We start from the raw sequence: 22528 nt of genomic DNA, 5'->3' as shown, positions 1-22528 counted from the left end.
AACTTAAAGTATTTTTTTATTTATCAATTTAAATCATCAAAATTATATTTATTACTATTTGTAATTATTTCCTTATATTTGTTTAATTTTCAAGCACTTTAAATATTTTTATAAATAATTTTTCAAAATAAATCTAGCTTTTGAATTTTTTATTAAAATAAATTTAAATTTTGAAAATAATATTAAGAGATTAATTTTCATTTACCATTAATATAATCTTTTTATATTATCAACTAACAAAAAAATTTAGATATAAATTTTAAATAATTATTATAAAAATTAATAAATTGAAGTCTAATATTAATAACAATTTTTAATTTATATATAAATATGATTAAATAGTTCATAACCACAAATCATTGTGTATTTTGTGTATATTAACTAGCGCAATGCAAATTTGTTTAAGCTTAATTATGATCTCAAATTTAAGTTTTAATTTCTATAATAGTTTTTTTAAAAGTCATATTTTTTCTTTGGACAACGAAAGACGATTACATTCTTCTTTTACAGATATAAAGGTGAATCAATTATATCCGAAATAACTAATCAAATTACCAAGAGGGATTGAGTTTAGTGGCAGCGGTGGGGTTAGTCTTCTATGAGGTGAATGTGATACACCAAACTTCATTCATATTTAGAGCTCTACTGTGTCAATTTGTCAAACACAATACCTGCAAAGGAGAGAACAAGACACTAATAATGTGTTTGAATTAGATTTATAATAGAGAACATTTTCATGATAAAAACAAAATTATATTTTTTTTCTCACGGTGTTATCATGATTTTGTGAAATAAAATTAATTATTATGTGTTATTCAAAACACTATAATATGAATTAATCTGGTTTGACTATTCATTGGTGTCTGTGATCGGATGAACAGAACATCCCTGTTTGTCAACCAGCACTTTCCCGTGCATTCCAAACTCTAAAACGACACAGATCCAAATCTTTCTTCTCTCTCTTTTTTTTTTTTTTTGTCGTTTTCGAACCATCGGAGCTGAGCTTTTAAGTTTACTATGGGAGTGCCAGCGTTTTACCGGTGGCTCGCCGACCGGTACCCGCTCTCCATCGCCGATGTCGTCGAGGAAGACCCCGCCGTCGGCGACGACGGCGTTCCGTTTCCAATCGACGCGTCTAAACCTAATCCCAACGGCATGGAGTTCGACAACTTGTACTTGGACATGAACGGCATCATTCACCCTTGTTTTCACCCTGACGGCAAGGTTAGTACATAACGTTTTTTTTCCCCCCATCATTATTCCGAGCCCAAGGGGAATAACAAGTTCCGAATTTCCGTTTCAACTTCGCTGTTGAAGTTCTGCTACAGATTTTCTTAACTCAATTCGATTAGTTATTATATAGTGAACTGATGTTTCTGAGTTGCTAAGTGGTTTTGGTGAACTTACATTCCTGTCATTTATATGTCTTCAAACGCAGCCGGCACCTGCTACCTACGATGATGTGTTCAAATCAATATTTGATTACCTTGACCATCTCTATACGTTGGTTCGTCCAAGGAAGCTTCTCTACCTTGCAATTGGTATGTATGAGTACAATTATTTTTTAATATATTTTCTCATTTTCCCTGCCATGTAAATGCCACATATTAACATGATTAGTTGCGCAAGTGTTGGATTTCCGATCTTGAAGTTAAACCCTAGGGTTCTTATACTCTTTGGTCGTACTCTTCTCTTCCTCCTTAGTAAATTTTCATTTTCTAGCAAAATGTACTTGACTCACATGACACTGAACAACACAAGAGTGCTCCTCTTGGCAAGTACTCCCCTGCAGTACTCCTCTAGGATGGAGTGCTCCTTGACTCAAATTCACATTTTATAAATAAAGAAAACTCGATATCATGTTATAATCAATAGCTTATCTGGATCTATATAATACCCAACAAGCTACAAAGGCAAACATCCTGATTAGCCATTCCTATTCTAAGCTAGAATAAGATAATCTATAATAGGAAAAGGCTCAAGAGCTCTATAAAGTAACTGTTTAAATAAGTGTGTATGGTGAAGATCAAGACAGTTGCTTTCCTTAACATAGTCACCCACATTAAAACTCTGAGCCTGGTGAATCAAAACTTACGTATATCCAATTTTCCTCTAACTACAATCCCTCTGTCTGTCTGCCATGTTAAGAGTCTTAGTTTTTTAGCATGTAATTTTCAAACTGATAGTTCGTGGCTTCTGTTTTTACTTTAAACCTGCTTTCTCATTTCATCTGTTTCTTTTTACACGTACCTTTGTTACCCCTTCATCTTTTGCCTCTTGTTTCCTTACTTTGAAATTCGCAGATGGTGTTGCACCAAGAGCCAAAATGAATCAGCAGCGTTCTCGGCGCTTCCGAGCTGCAAAGGATGCAGCTGAGGCTGTAAGAATGTTAATATGCTCATGCTTACTAGGGACTCCTTTTTTTGTGATGAAGTTTGAATTACTGTGCTTATGTGTAACATTATAGGAAGCTGAAGAGGAAAGGCTGAGGAAAGAATTTCAGAGTGAGGGAAAAGTTTTGTCTTCTAAAGACAAGCCTGAGACTTCAGACTCAAATGTCATTACCCCTGGAACTCAATTTATGGTAGCACTGTCAGTATCTCTCCAGTATTATATACAGACTAGATTGAACCACAACCCTAGCTGGCGGAATACCAAGGTGCAATTGACACCCCATCCAATTAATTCTTTATGCCACTTGATACCTTCAAGATTGGATGATTCCTTTCTGTGGAGTAATGTCATCTATTTTTTTTTTTTCTTTATACATCTGATTTTCAGGATACTTTGTCTCTATATATTTATTTACGGGGCTGCATTGGGTGATTAATTATTTGAAGGTTATACTGTCTGATTCAAATGCACCTGGTGAAGGAGAACATAAAATAATGGAATACATCCGGTTACAACGCAACCTTCCTGGTTTCAATCCAAATACTCGTCATTGTTTGTATGGGTTGGTGAGTTTTTGTCATGTTTTGAATTTTCATCTTATCTGCTTTTGGTGTATTTATCCTTTCCTTGATTTTTGCATGATATGATCCTTAAACCAGGATGCTGATTTGATTATGCTCTCCTTAGCTACACATGAGGTTCACTTCTCAATATTGAGGGAGGTTAGTTTCCAATGTATGAATTTTTTTATGATATTTTTAGCTCATTGATCTCTATGGATTGTCTCAAATGATTACTTAATGCATGGACAGGTAGTTACTTTACCTGGTCAACAGGATAAGTGTTTTTTGTGCGGCCAAGCTGGCCATTTTGCAGCTGATTGTCAAGCTGAGGATTTTGATACTCCTGATGATAGCCCAATTCACAAGAAGAAATATCAGGTTGGAGAATTAGATTCCAGCATTTTGATCTGAATCTTTATTTTTCTATTCTGTTTATTTTCAATTTTAGACTAATTCATTGTATTCACAGTTTCTTAACATCTGGGTGCTGCGTGAATATTTGCAATTTGAATTGGAGATACCCAACCCTCCTTTTGAGATTGACTTTGAACGAGTAGTGGACGATTTTGTATTTCTATGCTTCTTTGTTGGCAATGATTTTCTTCCGCACATGCCAACATTAGAGATCAGGGAGGTAAGCATCCAGAAAGCACCGTGTTTTTCTGAGCTGTAGCTTGAAACAGAACATATGGCATTGCCATCTGCATCTTGTTACTACTTTATTTAGGATGTGGGATGTTAACATGCTTAGGTTATGACTTATGCCCTTGTGTTCTGCAGCATATTTCAATTTGTCTTTCTATTTATTTGTCATTGCTATTATCTTTAATAAACTTTCTACTATTTCAGGGGGCTATAAATTTATTGATGCATATATATAGAAAGGAATTTACTGCCATAGGTGGTTATCTTACTGATGCGGGCGAGGTAAATTTCTTTTCTCTGTAATCAAACTATGTTGTATAATCCTTTTGTTTGTTAGTATGTTACATGGTTGTAATTTGTTCTTGAACATGATGCAGTCTTCTCCAACAATTATCGCTTCTTCAGTTGCTTGTTTTGTGCTGTGGATATATATAACCCTTAAATCATCAATCTGGAATTCCTTCTTTCTCATTTAGTGTTGCAATGTGAATATCTTTGTACCCCACAGGTTTTCTTAGATAGAGTGCAACGATTTATCCAGTTTGTTACTGTTCACGAAGATCAAATCTTTCAGAAACGAGTTCGCATTCAGCTGGTATTCTGCTTTGTAACCAATTTCATGAACTGATATTTCTTAGCTATAGGTTACTTCCGGGAATGTAATTCTTGTTATTGTATTACAGGCTGCCGAAAATAATGAAGAGATGAGAGCTAGGGCAAGAGGAGAAATGCCTGGAGAACCACGAGCCTCGCTTTTGGATAAGGTTCAATATTAAGATATATTGCCAGATTATCTTCTGCATTTTTCTTTGCTAAATTTAGTGTTTATGTGTTGACTTTCTAGTTTCTAGAGCATGTTTTGGAATCCACCATAATTGCTTTTCTGAACTGCCAAAGTAATTCTTCTGGTGTTCCCAAACACACTCTAAGGGTAGCATGTTTACGATAGCAAAGCTAGGCCAATGTTGGGCCCATCAAATCTAATTGAGCAATCTAGAAATGCTGATCAAATTTTAGAACCGAATGTTTCTTATTTTTTCAGGTTAAATTAGGGGAGCCTGGATACAAGGAAAGATATTATGTTGAAAAGTTTGGTGTATCAAATCTCGAGGAGATTGATAAAATTAAGAAAGATATTGTAAGTTCTATGTCTGAACTAAGATAAGTTAATCTTGTAAAAAATTCCGCAGTTCTTGGATCCCTTGATATGCTTTATATTCAAATCTAATACACGTGATTTATTCTTTTAAATACCAATAGTTTCCTTTTATATGCATTCTGGACTGGAAAGGAAAGCATGCAAACATTTTCTACTTTTTCTTTTAAATTGATGTGGTTAGAGGGTCTTGATTCTTGAACTTTTTGGTACTGTTCGTTTTCCTGTGTTCCAAATGAGGAAAGGGAGTCTGCTTATGCCCTCCAACTGTATGTTGTCTTCATATGGGTTTAAATCTGTTGATACTGGTGGAAACAAAATTCATTGTTACACCAAAGAATATCTTTTTATTTGATAAATATTTTAGAAAATCTAATGTTAGACATAAAGTTGACATCATGGCATTCTTAATAGGGATAGATGGATTTTCTAATTCTGAATATTTTGCTTTCTTGTGACAAATATTAATATCCTACTCATCCTCATTAAGTTCTGGCTACTGGCTTAGTATGTAATACATATAATTAGAATTCAGCTCATTGTTTTAGTTGTCTTTTAGGTCTTGAAATATGTGGAAGGCCTTTGTTGGGTTTGCCGGTATTATTACCAGGGTGTTTGCTCATGGAAATGGTTAGTGATAATTTTATTTATTTATCAGTTTCAGGTTATTTTTTATCATTATTTTTCCCATGATTGACTTGGTAAGTTGGTATGTTTACATGCATGATATGTTTTTAGTAACAAATAACAAGTTTTGGTGAAAAAACACCGCTGTTGGTCTCTCTGAAAATCAAATACAACAACTACTTGAGCCTGTTGTAAGGCTAGAAAGCTGTTCGTCTAGATCTTTAGTCATCATTATTATTATTTGCTTAAAGATATCTTAGGGTAATGGATGGGCATCCAATAAGAGGATCTGAATATTATAAATTATAATTATACACTTTAAAGATGATAACACAGTGAACAATAGCGTGTTTCTTTCTTTTTTTCGTAATTGTATTAAATTGATTCATGTGTAACTTGATGACTGTAACGCATTCATTCAAACTCCACATGTGTTCTTCTTTAAGCAAAATTTCCAGGTCGCACATCTTTCCCTTTTGGGTGAACTTCAATGCTACTCCTCTGGACTTCAAGTTTCATAAACTGTTATTGTCCCAAAGATGGTTGCTAGCAGGAACTTATCTTTGTGGTTTCAGAAACAATTTAACAAAACATAATAATATATGTAAATTGATGTGAATTGTTAGGAGTCTTCCTACATTTTTAGTTGAATTATCATCCATGACTATTTTTCAATCTGTTTACTATTTACTTTTATTGTTTCTTCAGGTACTACCCATATCATTATGCTCCATTTGCTTCTGATTTTAAAGATCTACCTGATCTGGAAATAAATTTCTTCCCAGGAGAGCCATTTAAACCATTTGATCAGCTCATGGGCACCCTACCTGCTTCAAGGTTTCTTCATTCTCTTATGGTTAGACTTATTGATCTGGAAAATAAATTTCTCTCATGCTCTCTGTTCAACTTATTTATTTCTTGTTACAGTTCAAGTGCACTGCCTAAGAAATATAGGGATTTGATGAGTGATCCTTCATCACCTATTTTTCACTTCTACCCTGCTGGTGAGATAATTTGTCTATTAATTATTTAGTCTGTTATGTTTACATATTTTCTTGTTCTGATATTACATGGATGCCTTTTTGACAGATTTTGAGATTGATATGAATGGAAAACGATTTGCATGGCAGGTATTATAGAGTTTTTACAAATTTGAAAGGCTTTAGAATGAAGTGGGAGTTAGGAGTTAAGGTTAATTTTTATTTTTTTTAACTACTGCTGGGGTAATTTTCAGGGTGTTGCCAAGCTGCCATTTATTGATGAGAAGAAATTGCTTGCTGCCACAAGAAGGATTGAAGATACATTAACGGTCTGGATTTTTTGTGTGAATGTGTGTGGAAGGGGAGGGGGGCTTGTTAGTATATTTATGATTATTGACTAAGAATACTAGTTTTGTGGTCCAAAATTGATAGTTGTTGAATTGCATGAAAGAATAAACTGTAAAATTAAACCTTGTGGTTCATCTTGAATTCACTAGGAGACTTTTTGTGTCTAAAATAAGCTCAGAGTTGCATAAAATGTGTCCAGCAGCCTTGCAGGAGGAAATGCAGCTGCAACTCATGAAGTAGGAATTGTCAAATGTTGATTGGCTGTATCGATTTTTAAATGGATAAAATATTTTTAAGTGTTAATGATCCTCCTCTGTTCTAGTTTTGCTACCAAATTGCTGGAAGATTTTGCTTTAGATCTTTACTTCAATAGATGTTTCAAATAGGTAGATAAATTTGATATATGTTCTTGTCAGAGTTGTTCATGTTTTGTAGCAAAATAATTCATGAAAGCTGCTAATTCTTGTGTCTTTAGTGCTTAATTTCAGTTTTGTTATATGCAGGAGGAAGAACAACTTCGGAATAGTGTGATGCTTGATTTGCTATATGTCAATCGTGCACATAATTTGGCTGCACATATCTTATCATATTACCATGTTTGTAGTCAATTACCCCCACATGAAAGATGTGTTCAGCCAATTGACACAAATGCTAGGTTGGTGAATATCCTAATGGTCATCACTCGTCATTTGTGAATTCTGATAGCTATTTAATAGGCTCATATGCTTGTTTTGTTATCTTTGTTAGCAGTGGCGGGATGAACGGATATCTTTGGTTATGTGAAAGAAATGTTTTCAGCTCTGTTATATCTTCTCCCATCAGTGGATTGCAAGACATTGAATATAACCAAGTCTTGTAAGTTTTCTCCTCTATGACTACACCTACGGAATATTTTAATCTTCTGTAGAAAACTCATGTTGAGTGCTTTTGAATTTCAGAAATATTACATTTCTTAACCCTCGTAGACACGATCATATCCCAAAACCTCCAGATGGTGTAGTAATACCCAAAAAGGTTTGTATACAGACTGTCTGCTCTTATTGTTCATCCAGTGGATGGAGCTACATAATTGTTGTTTATTTATTTACTCATAGGCCGACATTCTTGTGTCAATAACTATTTACTAGGCTTGGATAGTTGGCACGAACAGACTCATCTATGGTTTGACCTATTGTTATGGTTTATTGTTCTCTTTAACTAGATGGTGATACATGGTAGAAATAATAATACTAAATGTACTTAGGAAATAGTATCTTCATGTATATCATGTTTAAATGCATTTAGTGTTCCTGGGTGTTGGCATCTAGGGAATAGTCTCCACTCAAAGCCTATATACGTAGATGTTTTACCTAATCTGTTTACTACATTTAACTAAATAATAAAGCATTCTCATTCCCTAAATTCTCTCTAAATTATTCTGTTCTATCTCTCTTCCTGTCTAATTCAACAATGCCTGCTGTTTCATTCTTGGTTCAATTATACAGACCACACTTTCACATTGTTTTTATTTGCAGGTATTAAAAGCCATTGATATTAAACCTTTTCCTGTGCTATGGCATGAGGACAATATTGGTCAAAGACAGCAAGCAAGAGAAAGGTGAGAATCTGTTCCTATGTGGATGTCAGGTTGCTGCAATATAATTCTCATGTTCATGCTGGCTGGGTTTCAAAGATACAATATTGCAACTCTGCCAAAACTGATGGTTAAGTTTAATGTTCCAAAGGTTATCAAATCTTGAACTGCCAAACTAACTTTTGAATCGTAAATTGTAAACCATATCAAATTGTAACATTCAGAGACAATTTAAAATAGCATGAATGCACCCCACAGTGTTTCTTTTATATGGTATTTCATCCTAAGAACAGCACCCCACAGTGTGGACAGTGGATAATAATTACATTGTGTAATCTTATGTTTTAGCATGAGAACTGAGCCCAACAATGGAATAGCTACCAAATAGGGTGATTGAATGACTATGTGAAAGTCCACATTTCGAAAGAATGAAAACAGAGCAATGAATAAATAAATAGAGTGCATTCAGTAGTGCTCCTTCAGGTCTTTTTCATTTAACAACTTAAGCATATCTAATTTTTCAACTTCTTTGATGAGAATTGATGAGAGATAAAAAAAAGAAACAAAAATTAAGGAATCACTGAATCATGTGAATCATATTGGTTATATGGAATTACAGTTTGTTGTCTTGTATTGACAAAACTTCTGAGAAGTAATTATCAGTTTTTGCTTCAAGTAAGTATACTTGTGGAAAATCTAGAAAAATCCATCATTTGTAAGTTGAAAAGTTCTCAATGGCTTTCAAGCCAAGCATGTAATTTTCTTTATGCATGAAACCTGGTATTTATTCTATTAGAGATACTTTGAGAGACTTGCCTTATCTTTCTGTATGTGATGAATCCCACAGGCTACAAGTACCCGGAGCAATAGCTGGATCTCAACTGGGAGAAGCAGCTCATCGACTTGTCAAAAATACCCTCAACATTAAATCAAATAATACCTCCCATGGATTGCTGGAGCAACCTCCTGTCCATCATACAATGAACAGGCATCGATCAGCTGGATATGGAAAATATTACGGTGAGAATACAAGTGGTTATTATGGACAATATAATCACCATGGCATCACTAGACCTAAATATGGTGGACAGAATGACAGACAGAATTTGAAGATACAAGATAGGTTACATAATCAAGAACAGTTTCACAATACGAAAAGTGAGTTTGTTGCGTTAACAATGGAGGAAGGAGAGAGGCCTAGGTCATCGAGGCTTCCAAATTCCAGACCAGTTACCAATTTACAACCCCGGTTTATGCAGAACATGGATCCTTCAATACCACCTCCAAAGTGGATGACTAGAACACCACCTATGAATGGCATGCATACTAGGCATCAAGAAGCTGCATTGGGGCCAGCAACTCATGATAAGCAAACCAAGAAGGTTTACCAAGTTAAAACACGACAGCCAGATACACCAGAATATGGGAAGCAATAGTGGTTGTTATGGAATTTATCTGCCTTGTGTTTGAGGTGCCTATTCTTTTCTCTGCCCGCTCCTCAAATTGCAGCTATGCTCTCTTTGTGGTCATCCTTGTCAAGTAATTGATTGTAGAGGTGCATGAATTTGATTGCAATTCGATACTTTAATGCCATTGGCAGATCAATGCTGTTTAAAGTTTTCTTTGATTCTAATGTGAAGTAAAGATCTCGCTTTGCAGTGTCTTGAATAGACATGATACCACATTGATAGTTGGCCAGACTTTGGAAAGGTGGTAGAACTAGCCACATATTTGCGGTTTTAAACAAATACTCATGGAACTGGTTGCGAGTTAAACAAAATTTACGGGCTAGGAATCAGCACAAGTGTTGTTTTATTCCATTCCATGGTATGGAACTATGTTATTGTTTTGTGTATGTAAAATCCTGTATGGCTTACTAGCTCTGCATAACAATTAACCTGTATGTACACACCTGATGTGAATAGAATTTAATTTGTTTGATGGGAAATGTAGGATATTTATCTGGGATTGTCATGCCCAGCATCTGTGACTGTATGTTGCACGGGATATAGAAACTATTACATGGATCAAGCTGCCCTAGTGACTGACAATTCCGCTCAGCTATATTTGATGAAGGGTCCAAGGGGAGGGGGATGAACTTTTATTTAAAGCATATTTTCGACGTACCCAACGGAGTATGCTTGCGGCCAAAGCATTTAAATTCTAACATTCAGGAACGGTGATGCTCTTGTTTTGGTGACTTCTTTGATCTTGGGCCAGGCTACATTGTGTCAATCTGTCAGGGTTCACTATCTTAAAAGTTAAGCAGCATAGTACGGTTCAGTTCTATTTTGGGCAACATTATGTTTCATTAGTTTTTTAATTTCTATTAATTAGCTTACAGTATTTATAGTTAATATAAGTTATAATGATAACCAGATAAAATGCTAACAGCACATGTTTTAAGTCTATATTTCAACAACGTACAAAAATAGTTGTTTATTCAATTATAAATTCTAAGTTGCAATAATAAAAATAAAAAAAGTGGATAGTTAAAAAATCAAATCAAACTACGATTTAGTTTAAGATTTTATTTGGTTTATTTAAGTTTTAAGCATATCTAGCAATTATATTAAATTTTTTTCTGATTGGTTCAAGCGCATTCCTACACAAATTTGACGTCTTTAAAATGAGTATGTATTTAAAAGGAGCATAAAATTATAATCGTTAACTAAATGTTTAATGATTACAGTTATGATAAAACACATAGAACAATTCGATCCTCTGTATTATTTTCTTTTTTCTCTCCTAAATAGCTTTTAAAGTAATAATATGTACCCAAAACAAAGTAATGAAACCATGAATAATATCGTAAGTGTTGAATATTTGTTAGTTTGGTCCCTAAATTGATAAATTTTACTAACGTTTAGCTACTAATTAGAAGAGTTTTTAAATATTTGAAGGATTTCTTATCATGCATTTTAACATTAGATGGATTACTTAATTGATTTAAAAATATTTCAAGGATTAAATTGATGGTTTATTAAGTACTTACAAGTTGCATGTATGAAATTATTAAATTTTACTGTTTTAATTTTATTATTATAATTTTATATTTATATTTTAAAAAGATAGTTTTTATTTTAAAGAAGTGTAACCCACCTATCAAAATGCCTTTACTTTTAAATATCCAATTCTAAAAAAATCGTAAAAAAAATAGATTTTGTGTTTCACACTAGATTGGATAAATTGATGGATAATGTAGTTTATTCCGAAATTATGTTGAGCTTTCATGAAAGTATGGTTCACTGTTAGAGTCCATGATTTCAAGAAGACGAAAAAATTATAAACAGCATTTTTTTTAGTTTGTTTCCCTTGCATTCTTTTTGCTATGTGATCGGCAATTTGGCACTGTCATTATCATATTTAAGAATTTTGAAGTTGAACAGAACAAGTATGATCGCTCGTACGCAGAAATGAAAAGTGACATAGGATAAACTAATAATTAAATGATTTAATTAAATTTTTCATTATATAAGTGTTTATATTATTTTTTTAATATTCATTTTTTTTAACTCAATACCTTCTTTCCTTTCTCCACTCTTCTCCTTCTCTGATGAAAATCACTACCATTGTGCCCCCACCGACCAAGCTACACAACCATGTTGACTTTCTTTAACTCAGACAAACAAAATAACAATGATGAAAAAGAACCACCCAACTTCACAATCACCACTTTGAGAAAATAAAAAATAACCCAACCTAACCCTAAACCTCATTCCCTAATTCAATGTTTTCCCTCTCAAAACCCCACTTCTCTCTGATTTGTTGCGGCACCCGCGAGCTACGCGAACGAATCCAAACAGTCCAAACCACACAAAAGATCACCGAAGCCATGAAACTTGTCGTCGCCGTGCGCGTCCGCCACGCCCAGGAGGCCACCGTCAGCGGCCGCCCCTTCTCCTCGAACCTTGCCGCAAATGCTCAACGACATCACAGTGCCTCCAAAATGATGCCATATCCACCCCTCTCACCCATGCCAAACCCGTGAAAACTATCGCACTCGTCGTCACCGATGACCACACAGAGGTGGTGAGGGTGGAGCTGTGCATGACGATGTAGTGGTTGGCGGTGGTTGGGTCGTTGTTGTTAGGCGCGCACAGAGGTGGATCTGGGTGGTGAAGGTGCGCACATGTGGTGATTGGGCTTGGACGTGAGTTGCTGCATCTCTGTCGCACCAGCGTCCTAGTGGATTCGCACCACCTTCCTTGACACGGTTGAGTCCGCTTGTGTTGTTGATAATCTTGTTGATGATTTTGTTGTTGTTGTCGTTGTTGATTAAGATAGAAGATGGATCAATGAAGTGAGTTGTTGGAGAGGTGAGTTGTTTTCTATTGGTGGTGTGGGGTGGGTTGTTTTGATAAGGGGAGGAAGGGGAGAAGGGAAAAAAGGGGCTGCACAGCACGGTAGTGGTGCGGTGGTGCGGTGGTGGGATTGGAGAAGGAGAGAAAGGGAAAGGAGGTGATGACCTGATGATAATGATAAATGTCATGTTATCACTCAACAAAATTAAATTAATAAATAATAAAAAAAATTCATGTATTGAATTGAAAATAAAATAAATTTTAGATATTATATTATATTTTAGTTATAAAAAACTTAATTAACAGTAATTGAATTCATCTCAATAAATAAACAATGTCTTTCAACCCATGCCCCAGCCTCCAAGGACCGGAGGATCCAAATCATTGAAAGGCAGAAATGTAGAGCCCAGTTCAACTTTACGAGAATCAAAATAACTATATAATAGCAATAAAACTAACAACATAAATTGCTCTTCATTGCAATCTCAAATCTTCAACTTTTAGTACTTCCCAGTGTGTACAGAAAAATCCACAAATAATCACACCGATGAGATAACAGGAGAATATAAGTTTCTCGAATGCGAGAATTATGTGGCTAGGCACAAAAAAATACAGAAAGAGCTTCAAAATTAATCATTCAAAAGAAGTTTCAGGATCTGGAATATGCCATTGCATACCACTATCCTACCAAAAATACCAGAACTCAGAAATTACAAAACTCTATGCCCCGCGGGATACATTAATAATGTAACAAAAAAGTAGTTTCTTTCGAAAGAAAATTCACCCACAATTGACAATTTCATACTTTACAATACATCAAAATACAAGGCCTTTCATCTTACGCCAATTCCCTGACTTAATCTGTACATGTACATGTAAATTATTAATCAGCCAAGAAGAAAATTTTACATAAGCCAAAAAGACAAAAATAAGAACATTTTATTGAACAAATACTGTTTGCAATAATCAAAAGCTATACTGAAAAGCAAAAAAAGAAGGAAAAAGCTAAACTATAGAAAAAAAGGGGAAAAAAATACAAACTGTCTAGCTACCCTATCAACCATTAGTGGATCAATAAATTAGCAAGCAAATCCTTATGAAGTACTGTAAACACCTAAAAGCTTAGTTTTATTTTGGGTCATCCTCCACCAGCTGAACGCAATTCCTCGAGAGCAACCTTGATCTCATTCTGCACCAATTCCAAACGTTTGGAATACACTTCCAGCTCCAGAATCTGTTGCTTCCTCCACTTCTCATCCATCGCCGTTTCCCCAACAATCCCCAAATTCATTAAACTCATTGGCATTGGCATTTGCAAGGGATTCAATGCGAACCCTCTTCCCAATCCCATGCCACCAGTACCACACGCCAACTCCTTCAACACCGGCGACACGCAACTCCTCACCGTCTCTTCAATCAAACCCTGTAAGTTAAGCCTACTATTACAATTCTCATTATTATTATTATTATTACTGTTACTATTGCAATTATTATCTCTATTCAACGTTGAACCGTCGTTCAACTCGCGCTTCTGAGGCCGCGACCGCTTCCGCGAAATAGGCATCTTCGCCGAATTGCCGAAATTAGGGTTAGTGATGATTTCGTCGTCGTCTTCGACGGGACCGGTGATTGGAGCGGTGTTGCTCCAGATCCTGCGCGAGATTTCGAAGGTGGCTCGGTCGTGAGGGCTCTTGAAAGAGACTTCCTTGCCGGAGCTGATTTTGTTGAGGACGTTGCGGTACTTCTTCTTCAGCCTTCGGAGCTTCTCGACGAGCTGGTTCTTGTTGAAGCCGAGTTGGAGCTTCGACTTGATTTGGTCGTAGAACAGGGCGGTGTCGTTGTGGTGAGAGGATCCTCGCTGCGCCGTGTACTCCAGAAAACCCTGCAAGAGCCCGATCTCGTCCTCGTCTGTCCACAGACGCTGGAACAGTCGCCGCGAATCGTCCAGCGCTTTTTTCTCCTCGATTAGCTCCGTGCGCAGCGGTTTCGGCGAGGAATCCGCGACGGAGGAGATCGGAATTAACGCGGTGTCGAGCGTTTCGGAAGCGGGCGGCGCGACGGCGATGACGGAGGGAGGGGGTTCGGTTTCATCGTCATCTAAGACGTCGTCGTCCTCCTCCTCCTCTTCATCCTCTGGAGTTTCGTCGTCGTCGTCGAGATCTTCTTCGGGAAAAACGGCGTCGTTTAGATCGGATTCCATGGGAGTGAGTCGGTTAGGCAAAGAGCGCGGTGGGGTGCTTTGCTTTCACGGGGTTTGTTTTGTTAGTGTCTCTTTTGACTCACTCGCTGGCAATAAGAATGAGAATGAGAATCCGGGAGGTGGTTTATTAGGTAGTGGACCAACCAAGTTGCCCCACATGATTTTGTTTATTGCTTAATTTAATAAGCTTTTGTCAACTTTTTTTATTAAATTATTATTATTGACTCAAATGTGGATTTAATATTTATAAATATATTTTTATGAATCTAATTACTGTAATATATTGATATGGTCAAGATTTTACATTATCATTTACTTTTTTATCGTTATATAAGATGATAAAATTGTAATTTTGTAATAAAAAAACTTATTTTTTTAAAACCATATAACTAATTTATAGTATAATTTTTTTTACGCTCATAATATATCAAAATTAAATTATACTTTTATTTGATTTAGTCTTCTAAATATTTTTATTATTTTTTTATCCTTGACTAAGATATTTTTTTAAATCATGAGATTATATTTTTTTTTTGAAGATGATAGATATTTTTTAAGGAAGATAATTATGTTTGACTAAGATAAAATTATTATAAATTCTTTCTTTAATAATATAATTATATATATAAAACTTGAACTTGAGATGAAATGATGTGATTATATATATGATATGTTATTGATATAATAAAATCAACTAAAAATATAATTATTATTATAAGACTAAATATATGATTAAGTTTTAAATTATTTGATCCAATCTCGCACAAAATATTGTGAAACCAATCAAATATATAGTAAAATTGATGTTAAAATTTAAAAATAAATACAGATAAGATTATGGAAAAAATAGTTTATGATTTATTAACAATAATATTTTCTTATATAATAAATTAAAATAAACAGATTGTAGAATGAGATTTTGATTCTCTTTATTCTCATAATTAGAAATTCTCAATGTCTATTCTTTCCATATACTTGAATATATATATATTCTTTGCATATGCATTTTATACATAAGTTTAATAATGCCTATTCACTAATAGTTTTACAATTATATCTAATCATAAATTATTACTGTTTGAATTACTTTAAAAAAATTATTTTAAAAATCAATAAATTTATCATACATAATAATAAATTGTAATTGAATGGATTTGTAAAAAATTTTACACTGTCAATATATAACTTTTTCATATTCATATATTATCATCACAGTCATTCAAAAGTTTTATTTTTCAACTGTCTCAATAATTTAATATTTATGTACTAACAATTATAAAATAATTTTGTAGTGACAATTGTAATTGCATAAAACTTTTTATACTCTCAATAGGTAAACATCTTCTTTCAAACTTTAATTTTAATAACTTATAGGTGAATTTTAAAGGAGACAAACAAATCATGTGGTTCATACCTTAGTAAGAGAGTTAAGATTATATGTTCATAGTCAAATTTTGAATGATATGCAAAGAAAAATATAAATATATCATAAAAAATATGACTACAATCATATAATCTTAACTCTCGCTAATACAGAACAACATGATTCATTATTTATTTATCTCTTTATAAAATACATCTCTTAAGTTATTAAAATTTAAAAGAAAATATTTGCACGTCTGCATCTATCAAATAAGAATGATGTGAGACTCTTGTTTTCTTTAACTCACAATTAGACATTCTTATATTTTCTTTTATGGTATAGTTGATCTTTTTAACTATATATCTCTTTTATTTATATCTCTAAAGTGAATTTAACTTACTTTTTGAATTTTAATAATTCAAAATAACCTTATATTATAGTTTAAGTTATTTATTATAAATTTTAAATATAACATATTTTCAAAAATATTTATTTATTATAAATCTTAAGTATTATATAAAATAAATATTTATCTTAAACAATTTCATAACTAATAAGACTAGTAGTTTACTTGCTCATTTGTTGCAGGATTTGAGCTATATGATAAATGATTTTTTGTTTAATGGGTATAACTCAATTGTCAATATACATTGAATTTATGAGGAAAAATTTGAGTTTAATTTGTGTAAAATATATATTTAGGGAGAAATAAAAAAACTTAAAACATGATTAAATATCAAATTAAAGATTAATTGCATAATCTTCTCAAAAAATCAAAACCTGTGTGATGTATCCAGTAGATTTCACATCAAATGAAAGGTGAAAAACCCATCCTTTCCTCTTTAAAACTTTAAAACTAAGGATGCTTCAGTGGAAGTCCAAAACCCTAAATATGATGGTAATTATTTAGCCCAACCAATGGAACTTGAAACCTCGAAATTCCCTGATTTTAAATTTGTTGCGTTGCGTGTATATCTTTATCTAAATCCAGCTGGTGTTTGAAAGTTGAAACTTCAAACCTTGAAATTTAGATAATTAGGTTTGTTTCATTTCATGAGCCATGGACGTGTTCCGTTCAAGCAATCAAGTACTTGATATCTTTTTTCTTTTTTTGTTGTGGTGAGGAAGTAAAATGACCTGTGATAATAGGTTATTTACCGGAAGCAAAAAATAAAAAAATAAAAACTTTTTTTATTTTAAAAATGAAATGAAAATTATTAAAAGTATTTTTTATGCTCTTTTCGTCTCTCTTGCGTTGCCTGGACTTTCTTTTTTCTTTTTCAGATCAAATTTCGTCGGCACCACCCACCGCCACGCCGACGACCTTCATTCGCTGTCGGCAACACATCCCTTCTGCTGCGTCTTCGTCGTCTCTGACCACTCCTCCCTGGTCAAGCTTCGCCGACCTCATCTAGCCCCTCTCCCCGTCGCCATAGCGAGATCCGTCGTGAGATCCAGTCCGTTTCTCTCTATCATTTTTCTGATTTTTTTTCCAGATCTGAGATTAGCTCCTCCCAGATCTGAGATTCGTTCCTCCCTTGGTGTCCTCCTTTTCCGCCTCGTCCTCGTCGGTAACTCCATTGACGTCGTCACTGCGAGATCTAGACCCGCTCCTCGCTGCCGCCTCCACACGATTGCTTCAGGAACCGCTTTCCCTTTATTTGTTGTGGAGGTATTTGGCTTCCTTTGGAATTTGACTAGAGATGCAAGTTTAGTTGTGGGTTTTGGATTTTGTTTGTAATGTTTTAGTTTTCTTCTTTGTTGGACCTGTGTTGTGCGTTTAAGTGTTTGAAGTAATATCAATTGTAGAATTTGGCTGGGAAAATGTCTTTGTTGCCAAGGAGAAAGTGTTCTAATGAAGGTGAGAAAGATAGAATTCAGTTGTCGTAGACGCATTTCTTGGTGGTAAACAAAGGTAGAATCCAGTTGAGCAGAGAAGAGCCTGGTGGTGGTGGCCGGTAGGGACCGGAGATGATTGATGAATTAAAAAAAAACAGAAATTAAACAAAAAATGGGGATGAGTTCACATAATAAAACAAAAAAATATATCAAAAAATTTGGTTATGTTCTTTTTGCTTAGAATCATGAAAATTGAGTTGTAGGATGACTAGAAAATAATAAGTCAAATTGAGTTGTTCAATTTCCAATTTTGCACGCGTGATGATATGTTGAAGGAGAATTGTAAAATCTCTTTGTGTTTGTTACACATTCAAGAGATTTGTTCATTTTCAGTAGAACAGGATGTTTCAGTCTTAGAGATGTTGACGGGGTTTGACAGTGATGAATGATATAAAATAAAATAAAACAGAGAAATTCTTTTATCAAAAAATAAATTAAAAGCTTATCAGTCAAAACAGTTACCCTTCTTAAATCTTGATCATTGAATACTTTATAAATATATTCAATGGTAAAAAACATTTCCTCGCCCGTGGGGAAGTAACTTCATGTCTTCATATTAAACGCCACCTTTAAGTATAACCGTATATTCCAAAATGAGATGAGGTATACCTTTTTCTTTGAGTAAATTCCCTCATCTTTCTGGTGGCTTGTAGGGTGAAGTCCAAAACTCTCTCCCTCACCAGTGTACTTCTAAAACGATCGGTAGTAATAGGTTTTAAATAGAAAGAAAAAAAATAAAAAATTATATTAAATCATTAAAAAAATTATGTTTTTTTTATCTTCTTTGATCTCTTGAAGGGCTTTACTAGGCTAAGTAGTTTATTCAATCCAACTTCACGGCAGTGATCATCAAACTGGAGAGGTCACTTTACTTGCTTCCCATGGATGTGATCAACTATCTCTTTTTATGGATTTTCTAGTAAAGTCAGATTTTCCTCAACGTCTGTTTTAAAGAGCTAAATCCCAGTCTTTTTTTTGCCCAGTAATATATAATTTCTATTCTATTTGGTTCTATATGACCTTCTAATGCGTTTTATTATCCTCATGTGGAGATTCAATCATCTTTCCTAGGAAGAAAGAAAGGTGATTTTGTCAGTAAGAATCTAGCTATCAATCTGCGGCACGTCTTCATGGGCGTTGGGTTTTTTTTACATTATATGGGCGATTACAAACACAAATTCCTTGTTTATTATGACCCAAAGGAGTTTTGAAATCCTAATGTTCTTGCTGTGAGTTTGATAGTGTGTAATTTGTTCAAAATATAAAATTTGGAATGAATTAAGTTTTAGAATTTGGTTTGGAAATTTGAATGAAATTTGCAACAGAAGAATGGTGATGGTAAATGTGAAAGAAAGAAAAAGAAAAAAAATAATATTTTATAAAAAATAAAATAAAACAATGTATTAAAATAACTTGCTCATCCAGTGTCCTTTCTTAAATCTCAGCCATTCAATATTTTTTAGTATATCCTACGGTTATTTACTTCACTTTAGAATCCACCCATCTTTCTTGTGTTTAAGACTTACTATGCTCACACCCCTTCTTATTTTACTCCTACAGGAAAATCCCCTAATTATTGCAAGGCGAAATCTAGGGTGAAGAAGGATTGTTAATGGTTCACACGAGGAAGTATGATAAATTGTAAAAAGTGAGTAATGTACATTAAAATAATATTATCTGTTTTATTATTTTTTATTTTTTGAATACGAAATTTCAATTATGCCCCTATTTAAAAAATCGAAATGACTATGGTGCCCCATAATTGTTTGGAAAGTAAACACCCATGCACCGTAACAAACTTTTTTTTTCGTTAACCAGATGATCATGTGCCTTGCACACGCGTATTTAATGTTACCCTTATATTTTCCTTCTCCATGGTCAACCATTAATCTCGCAAAGGGCATTTCCAGAACCAACAAAATTTCCAGCTTCAAGTGCCTTGCACCGTACCATTATCCTTTTCATTTTCAGAACTAACAAAAACTCCAGGTTCGTTTTGAGCAATGGGTAGCCATTAATGGGCGAGAGGTATATAGGATAGAATGAAAATAAATAAATAAAAAGTGATAAATATAATTAGAAAAAAGAGAAATAAAAAAGAATAAAAAATATAGAAAAATAAGTATATGTTTATGTCTTGTATGTCAAAAAGTATCATTTAGCTTAAGAGTTAAGGATAAAGGTAGTTTATAAACACTCTTCTTTTGATGCATCATGTTTCATTTTAAGATAAAATCGTAATGGAATCATCGAGTAACAAAAGAGATAATATCTTAACCGTAGTAACTTCAATGATCCTAATAGACTTGAGGTTGGAACATTAATGTTAAAAGGAGGGCTAAGGTTACTTTTGTTCCTTAGTCTCGACTAAGGGACAAAAGTACTCAACAAGCTAAAAAATCTTATATTGTTTGGGAGTCGAGGTCAATAATAGTTTATAAATACACACTTTTCTTAATCAAGAAATGTGTCTTTTCAAGACAAAACCATAAAAGAGAGTATAATTTTTTTCAATGACTAATATCCGTTAAAAAATCTTATTAATGACCTTTAATGAGATTTCTCATTCCAACTACGTTTGTTTTCATCTACATTCTACAAGACTCGAAGCTAATAACTTGTTTAATGGGTATGAATCTAATTTCATTGTAACCAACGACTTGTTGGTGTCAACTTCTAGAATTTAAAATAAAACTAAAAATTTTAGTATATACTTAAATGTTGTTGAAGTATTTTATGTTTTGTTTATACATTAGTGATAGTAAAATTTGAACTTAAAACCTGATGTAAATACTTAAATCCTTTATCATTACACAAATATTAATAAATTATAGTATTCAACTCACATTTTTCACACTTGAATTTAACAAAATAGTTAAAGATAACAATGTCTACTTTTATCGATTTATAATGTACCTATATTTTTAAAACTCAAAATCAACATCATTAAAGGTAAAAGAACTTATTCAATTGATGTTCACATATTTGAATTGATAGTATATATTTGTGTATTTTATTAACAAATTTCTAATGAACATTAAAAAAAATATACTTTGGATATGACGTGAGTTTGATTTTACCAACTTAAGTCTAGTTATTTTTGGACTCTAACTTAATGTTTAGTCAAAAGTCAGTATCCTGACTCAAACAAGACCATCATTCAAAAGTTACTTGAGTGCATTGCATTTCATCGATGTAATGCAAATCACTCATCTATCAATAGTATAGTCCTCTTGATCACAAATGAATGATGGTCGAAAGAGGTCCAACCTGAGCTCGAACCTTCGTGTGAAACCACACCCACAATGGAGTTGGATCCACCAGATGAATGAATGACTACTTCTAGGAAGTACGGGGTACACCGAAAGATCGAATAACACAAAATCAAAGAAGGTAGAGATCCTGTATACTAAACTAACCAATAAATAGATACAGATGAAACATTTCATAATAGAAAGAGCCTGCTGTAACTTGGGGCTAGTTACATTCTCGTATTCTATATGTACATGTTTCTACGGCTCTGATGAGTATTCTTGTTTATATCGCTACGGCTATAAACACTTAGACTCTACTCGCGCTATAGTCGAGGAAAGCTGGCGCATTATTTGTGTTAAGCTGTTGAGTTAACTAAACTCGAGGAACTAATCCTTTAGGTTTAGACAACTCCTCCTCTCTGAGAAGAGGACACTTACTTAGTTCAGTGCATATTTGTTCCTTCCGTACATTCACATCGTTAATATGTTATTTTTCGATCCAACGGTTGAAGACTACATATTCAGATTTTTCTATCTTAATATTTTTTTTTCATTTGAAAGATAGGACTTAGGAAACCAATGTGACCGGATTTGTTAATTGTTGGAGTTTGACTGAACAATTCACCAAAGATAACAAATCTCATCTTTTTCAATGGCTTGCTTTTCATCTTTACTATCAATTTTCAGGAAAATGAAATTTATTATTTTTTAAGGTAATATTAAATTTATTAGAAATGCATAATTGCACATGTTTTATACTTTATTGAATGAACTATGCTTATAGTTTTATATTTTTAAATAAATTTTAACTAATAATAATATATTAAAAGACTTGTTTTTACTCAATAAAAACAGATCTTTAAAACAAATTATATTGTAAGTTGTAACCTAAGAGAGTATTTGTGAATACCCAATAGAGTATAATACCAAATCAAATTCCAATTCATTTAGGATAAATAAATTAGTGATTTCACATTATATGGTGTTTCCTCTCACCATCTATCACATCATTAAGGCAACAACATTAAAATAAAAAAGAATTTAATTAGATATAATAAAATTTATAAAATACATTTTTCAATTCCGTTTTCTTTTTCGATTATCTCTTCCATCACATCAATTACTATACATTATCGATAACATGATTTTTCTACACTTCTCATATATTACTTTTGATTGAACTTGGATAAACATACATTCCATTTTAAGGTATATATAGGTA

The 22528-nt window shown here is 33.5% G+C and overlaps 2 protein-coding genes across 7 annotated transcripts; one reads left to right on the top strand and one right to left on the bottom strand.

Moving 5' to 3' along the window:
• Positions 1 to 599: 599 nt before the first annotated feature.
• LOC100817715 (5'-3' exoribonuclease 4) lies at positions 600 to 10613 on the top strand. 6 transcript variants are annotated; one of them, XR_003266038.2, is made up of 22 exons: positions 600 to 1224; positions 1439 to 1541; positions 2304 to 2380; positions 2468 to 2659; positions 2841 to 2960; positions 3054 to 3116; positions 3207 to 3335; positions 3427 to 3591; positions 3807 to 3884; positions 4111 to 4197; positions 4286 to 4366; positions 4645 to 4740; positions 5318 to 5388; positions 6094 to 6389; positions 6475 to 6515; positions 6620 to 6694; positions 7217 to 7368; positions 7461 to 7568; positions 7652 to 7727; positions 8228 to 8310; positions 9134 to 10113; positions 10240 to 10613. XR_003266038.2 is itself a non-coding variant. In XM_006606416.4 (22 exons), the coding sequence occupies exons 1-22, from the start codon at positions 1018 to 1020 to the stop codon at positions 9720 to 9722; spliced, it is 2799 nt and encodes a 932-aa protein (XP_006606479.1). In that variant the 5' UTR covers positions 603 to 1017; the 3' UTR covers positions 9723 to 10613. The 6 variants fall into 6 exon arrangements, 5 of the variants coding, with proteins under 5 accessions (XP_025983245.1, XP_025983246.1, XP_006606479.1 ...); XM_006606416.4 differs by having other exon boundaries at positions 603 to 1224; positions 6094 to 6222; positions 6313 to 6389; positions 9134 to 10613; XM_006606417.4 differs by having other exon boundaries at positions 605 to 1224; positions 6094 to 6222; positions 6313 to 6389; positions 7464 to 7568; positions 9134 to 10613.
• Positions 10614 to 11879: 1266 nt separating this feature from the next.
• On the bottom strand, positions 11880 to 14940 carry LOC100817182 (probable transcription factor At5g28040). The gene has a single exon (XM_003556438.5). The coding sequence runs from the start codon at positions 14788 to 14790 to the stop codon at positions 13729 to 13731; it is 1062 nt and encodes a 353-aa protein (XP_003556486.1). The 5' UTR covers positions 14791 to 14940; the 3' UTR covers positions 11880 to 13728.
• Positions 14941 to 22528: the final 7588 nt, after the last annotated feature.

This window comes from Glycine max, chromosome 20, assembly GCF_000004515.6.
Source record: "Glycine max cultivar Williams 82 chromosome 20, Glycine_max_v4.0, whole genome shotgun sequence".
Taxonomy (NCBI): Eukaryota; Viridiplantae; Streptophyta; class Magnoliopsida; order Fabales; family Fabaceae; genus Glycine; species Glycine max.
This window is presented reverse-complemented; position numbering and strand designations above follow the sequence as displayed.

What these genes read in the sequence shown, in the direction of transcription:
- LOC100817715 (XM_026127460.2), top strand. Translation starts at nt 1,018, where the DNA reads ATGGGAGTGCCAGCGTTTTACCGGTGGCTCGCCGACCGGTACCCGCTC. An exon ending in GCTTCTCTACCTTGCAATTG is followed by an intron (nt 1,542 to 2,303) that starts GTATGTATGAGT and finishes TGAAATTCGCAG; the next exon opens with ATGGTGTTGCACCAAGAGCC. An exon ending in TTTTCACTTCTACCCTGCTG is followed by an intron (nt 6,390 to 6,474) that starts GTGAGATAATTT and finishes CCTTTTTGACAG; the next exon opens with ATTTTGAGATTGATATGAAT.
- LOC100817182 (XM_003556438.5), bottom strand. Translation starts at nt 14,790, where the DNA reads ATGGAATCCGATCTAAACGACGCCGTTTTTCCCGAAGAAGATCTCGAC.